A 5,575-nucleotide genomic window follows, 5' to 3' on the forward strand; every position below is an offset into this window, starting at 1 on the left:
GATAGATGTGCCAAATTGGTGCAGCATGGAGTATTGATTTAATGGGGGCCACACTGGACATAATGATCCTGACAACCATCGGGAGGACACAGAAGAAGGATTGGGTGGGGGCGCCTGAGTGGCTCAGTTGGTTAAGCATCCAACTTTGGCTCAGGTCATGATCTCGTGGTTTGTGAGTTCAAGCTCCTCATCGGGCTGTCTGCTGTCAGTACAGAGCCCACTTCGGATCCTCTGTACCCCTCTCTCTCTAAAATAATTTTTTTTAAAAGAAGGATTGGGNTGTGTCTTCTCTCCCTAGAAGTGTGAGAGCTTCTTGCCACCTGAGTTCCGCTCTTTTGCTGTTGACCCCCAGATCACCTCGCTCGATGTATTACAGCACATCCTCATCCGAGCCTTTGACTTAAACGGGTGAGTTATGGGATGCTGGGAGACCAACCCTTGGGCCACCTACCTCAACAGTGGTTGTTTGGCTTTTAAGTTGTTGTTTGGTAGGGCTTTTGTTTGTTACTTTGTTTTATTATTACGAACAGTCCCCCAATGAACTGCCACTTTTGCCTATATGGGAATATTTGGGGAAATCTGCTCATAGGATAAATTCCTAGCAGTGGTATGTCTGGGTTAAAGGGTGTATGCTTTTTAAAAATTCAATGGATGTTTCCAAAATGCTCTCCAGACAGGTTTTTTAGTGATTTACAGTCTCACCAGCAGCATATAAAATGCCTGTTTTCCTCAGAAACATTGGTTACTAGAAAACATTGGAAAATTTGCCAACCTGATACATGAAACGCGGTGTCTCTGGGGACAGGTGTGATGGTTATTTTGTTGTGGTTGTTATTTTGGAGGAATACATGCACGTGGTAGCAAATTCAAAGAATACCAAAGCCATAGGTACTTAATGCTATTTCCATGGTTACCTTAGTTATCACACTTGCCCAAGTGTAAGTGAAGAATAAATTCTTAGTTGTTGTTTGGCTTTTTTGCATAAACATATTTTCGTTGTGAAAACTAAACATACAGATTGCTTTATTTTGTACGCAGTAGAAAGGCAGCTTTCTTCCCACCTCTATCCCTGAACTACCCTGTTACCCTCCCTAGAGGGGACTAATAATCTAAGTTTTCAGTGTACCCTCTAGATATAGGCACACTGTGTATCTGTTTCTGCGTTTGTGTAACAAAGTACAGATAAACAGTCTGACCTCAAGCTGCCCACAGTCTTTGGCACAGTACCCAACACATGGTAGGGAGTTGTTCATCATTGTCTCTGTCTTCCCTGGTATCTTGTGGAAACTGTCCCTGAGGCCGCTAGGGCACTGGGGCACTTGAAAGCCGCCGCACTTCCTCTATCCAGGAAGAAGAACTTTGGCATCAGCTACCTAGGCCGGGATCGGCTCGGGCAGGAAACTTACCTCTCACTCCTATCTGACTGGGACCTCAGCACGGCCTTCGCCACAGCCTCCAAACCTTACCTGCAGCTGCGGGTAGACATTCGGCCCACTGAGGACAGTGAGTACCTGGCACCCCGGGGTGGGGGTGGGGGGACACTGCTCTGGGACCCACCCTTTCTGTAAAGGATGACTCCACCACTTACAATACACTCCCTCACAGTGGGCTTAGGAAGAATGTATCCTAGGTCCAAATGCTGGCTTGGCCACTAGGCCTCAATTTCTTTACCTGTAAGGTAGAAAAAATGGAATCTTCGGGCCATTGTGAGGATCAAACAGAGAAATTCATGTAAAATGAACAGTGCATGGTTGCATAGTGAAACCTCAAAAAGTATTACCTCTAACAACCATAATTATTATATTATACTTACTGTTATAACGTATAATCTAGTGATATAGACTATAAGTATATGATGCAGTATAACAATAGAAGTATGGTATTGTATGTCTCTGTTATAATAACACATAAATATAACAATACTGATTATAATAATGATGGTTGTATTTATTCATTCATCCTGACTCATGCTCATTGTTTGCAATCTTACTCATTCATCACTGCCTTGATCTCTCAGCCACTTCTTCTCTTCTCATGTTTGTTCCCTGACTCTTGCCTATGTTGTTTCCTGGGAGCACATGGATAAATTAAGACAGGGACCCAAAAATTCAATTATGAACCACATATTGGATGCTAATATTGTATCAATGTTAAATATCCTGGGTATGGTACCAAAGGAAAATGTCCTTGTTCTCGGGAAAAACACCGTTAGCTATTAAGAGATAAAGTGTCATAATGTCTGCAAATAATTCAAAAAAAAAATTGCTATATATATGGAGTGAGATGAAGCAAATGTGGCAAAAATGTGAACAGTTAGGGGAGCTAGATGAAGGACATAGAGGTGTTCATTGTATTCATCTTTTTAACTTTATTGTAGATTGAAAATTTTTTAATAAAAAGTGTGGAGTGGAATCCTCAGGAATTCACATGCCCATTTGGGATGACCAAGGTATTTTATTGATGTCATACTAACATAAATAGCTAACCTGTGTCAAACACTTAGGACCGTTCTATACACATAATATTCATTCAGTTGTCACAACAGTCCTAGTTGGTAGCCGTGATGGTTTTCCCTATGTTATAGATGAGGAAACTGAGGCTCAGAGAGGGGATAGGACTTGTGCATGTCACACAGACAGTAAGTGGAAGAGCAGTATTTGAACCCAGGTGGTGGCTGAACTAGCTCCAGAGTCCTTGCTCTTAACCATTTGATTCTGTGAAATTACCAGCTTGTTAAGATTGGCAGCCTTGAGAAAAAGAAAGGCAGGGAAGAGACAGAGAAAAAAACTGGAGACAGAGAGAAAGATAGTGACAGAGATGGGCAGAGAGACAATTGGAAAACGACAGGTAGCCAGAGACAGGAACTTCTTTTATTTTTATTTATTTTTAATTTAAATCCAAGTTGGTTAACATATAGTGTAATACTGATTTCAGGAATAGAATTTAGTGATTCATCACTTACATATAACACCAGTGCCCATCCCAACAAGTGCCTTCCTTAATGTTCATCACCCATTTAGTCCATCCCCTCACCCATCTCCCCTTCAGCAACCCTCAGTTTGTTCTCTGTATTTAAGAGTCTCTTATGGTTTGTGTCCCTCTCTGTTTTTATGTTATTTTTGCTTCCCTTCCCTTATGTTCATCTGTTTTGTTTCTTAAAGCCCACATATGAGTGAATTCATATGATAATCTGTCTTTCTCTGACTTATTTTGCTTACCATAATACACTCTAGTTCCATCCACATTGTTGCAATGGCAAGATTTCATTCATTTTGATCACCGAGTAATATTCCATGGTATGTACACACACACACACATATACCACATTTTTATCCATTCATCTTTCAGTGGACATTTGGGCTCTTTTCCATACTTGGGCTATTGTTGATAGTGCTGCTATAAGCATTGGGGTGCACGTGCCCCTTCAAATCAGCACTCCTGTATATTTTGGATAAATACCTAGTAGGGCCATTGCTGGATTGTAGGGTAGTTCTATTTTTAATTTTTTGAGGGATGATGACTGATGTTGAGCAACTTTTCATGGGTCTGTTAGCCAGCTGGATGTCTTCTATGGAAAAGTCTTTATTCATGTCTTTGGCCCATTTCTTCACTGGATTAGTTGTTTTTTGGGTGTTGAGTTTGATAAATTCTTTATAGATTTTGGATACTAACTCTTTATCTGATATGTTATTTGCAAATATCTTCTCCCATTCTGCCAGTTGCCTTTTAGTTTTGCTGATTGTTTCCTTCGCTGTGCAGAAGCTTTTTATCTTGATGTCCCAATAGTTCATTTTTGCTTTTGTTTCCTTTAACTCTGGACATGTGTCAAGTAAGAGGTTGCTGTCGCCAAGGACAAAGAAGTTGTTGCCTGTTTTTTCCTCCAGGATTTTGATGGCTTCCTGTCTTAATTTAGATCTTTCATCCATTTTGAGTTTGTTTTTGTGTATGGTGTAAGAAAGTGGTCCAGGTTCATTTTTCTGCATATCGCTGTTCAGTTTTCCCAGCACCGTTTGCTGAAGAGACTTTTTTTCTTTTCTTTTTTTAAATGTTTTATTTATTTTTGAGAGAAAGATGGGGGGCGGGGGGGACAGAGAGAGAGGAAGACACAGAATGCAAAGCAGACTCTAGGCCCTAAGCCGTTGACACAGAACCCGATGCGGGGCTCCATCCAACTCACCAACTGTGAGATCATGACCTGAGCCGAAGTGGGATGCTTAACTGACTGAGCCACCCAGGTGTCCCAAGAGACTGTCTTATTTCCATTGGATATTCTTTCCTGCTTTGTCAAAGATTAGTTGTCCATACGGTTGTGGGTCCATTTCTAGGTTCCACTGATCTATGTGTCTATTTATGTGACAGTACCATGCTGTCTTGATGATCACAGCTTTGTAATACAGCTTAAGTCCTGAATTTTCAGCTTTGGTTTTCTTTTTCAGGATTGCTTTGGCTTTTCGGGGGCCTTTTTGATTCCATAGAAATTTTAAGATTGTTTGTTCTAGCTCTGTGAAAGATTGTTGGTGTTATTTTGATAGGGTTTACACTGAATATGTATATTTCTTTGAGTAGTATTGACATTTTAATAATACTTGTTCTTCCAATCCATGAGCATGGAATATTTTTCCATTTTTTGGTGTCTTCTTCAATTTCTTTCATAAGCTTTCTATAGTTCTCAGTGTATAGATTTTTGACCTCTTTGGTTAGGTTTATTCCTAGGTATTTCATGGTTTTTGGTGCAATTCTAAATGGAATCGATTCCTTAATTTCTTTTTCTGCTGCTTCATTATTGGTGTATAGAAATGCAACCAAATTCTGTACATTGATTTCATATCCTGCAACTTTGCTGAATTCAGGGATCAGCTCTAGCAGTTTTTTGGGGGAGTGTTTTGGGTTTTCCACATAGAGTATCATGTCATCTGCGAAGAGTGAAAGTTTGACCTCCTCCTTGCCAATTTGGATGCCTTTTATTCCTTTGTGTTGCCTGATTGCTGAGGCTAGGACTTCCAACACTGTGTTGAATAACAGTGGAGATGTATATACACACACATCGCTTTATGATTTCTGAGTATCTCCTCTTTGGAACATCTTCCCCATCCACAAGCTTGTACAAATATTCTCCTACATTTTCTTCTTATGTGCTTATTATTTTCTTTAAATTTTTTTTTAATGTTTATTCATTTTTGTGAGAGAGAGAGAGAGAGAGAGAGCGAGAGCATGAGCAGGGGAGGGGTAGACAGAGATGGAGACCCAGAATCTGAAGCAGGCTCTAGGCTCTGAGCTGTCAGCACAGAGCTCGACGCAGGGCTTGAACCCACGAACCATGAGATCATGACCTGAGCTAGTCCTGACGCCCAACCAGCTGAGCCACCCAGGTACCCCTGCTTATTATTTTCTTTTTTAACATATAAATCTCACTCCATGAACATTGTCATAAGTACACTTAGCTCTTTTTTTTTAATTTTTTTTTAAATTTATTTCTAGGAGAGAGAGAGAGAGAGACAGCGTGATCAGGGGAGGGTCAGAGAGAGAGGGAGTCACAGACTGAAACAGGCTCCAGGCTCTGGGCTGGCAGTCAGCA

The 5,575-nt window shown here is 40.7% G+C and overlaps 1 protein-coding gene across 1 annotated transcript in view; it reads left to right on the top strand.

Moving 5' to 3' along the window:
* The window catches only part of TBC1D25 (TBC1 domain family member 25), a 19,500-nt gene that overhangs the window by 1,622 nt on the left and 12,303 nt on the right, over positions 1 to 5,575 (top strand). The window contains exons 2-3 of the mRNA XM_077752975.1: positions 299 to 408; positions 1,349 to 1,503. Of these exons, the coding sequence (XP_077609101.1) occupies positions 299 to 408; positions 1,349 to 1,503 (265 nt within the window). The remainder of the gene's footprint in view (positions 1 to 298; positions 409 to 1,348; positions 1,504 to 5,575) is intronic.

This window comes from Crocuta crocuta, unplaced genomic scaffold (assembly GCF_008692635.1).
Source record: "Crocuta crocuta isolate KB4526 unplaced genomic scaffold, BGI_CrCroc_1.0 scaffold943, whole genome shotgun sequence".
NCBI classification, from domain to species: Eukaryota; Metazoa; Chordata; class Mammalia; order Carnivora; family Hyaenidae; genus Crocuta; species Crocuta crocuta.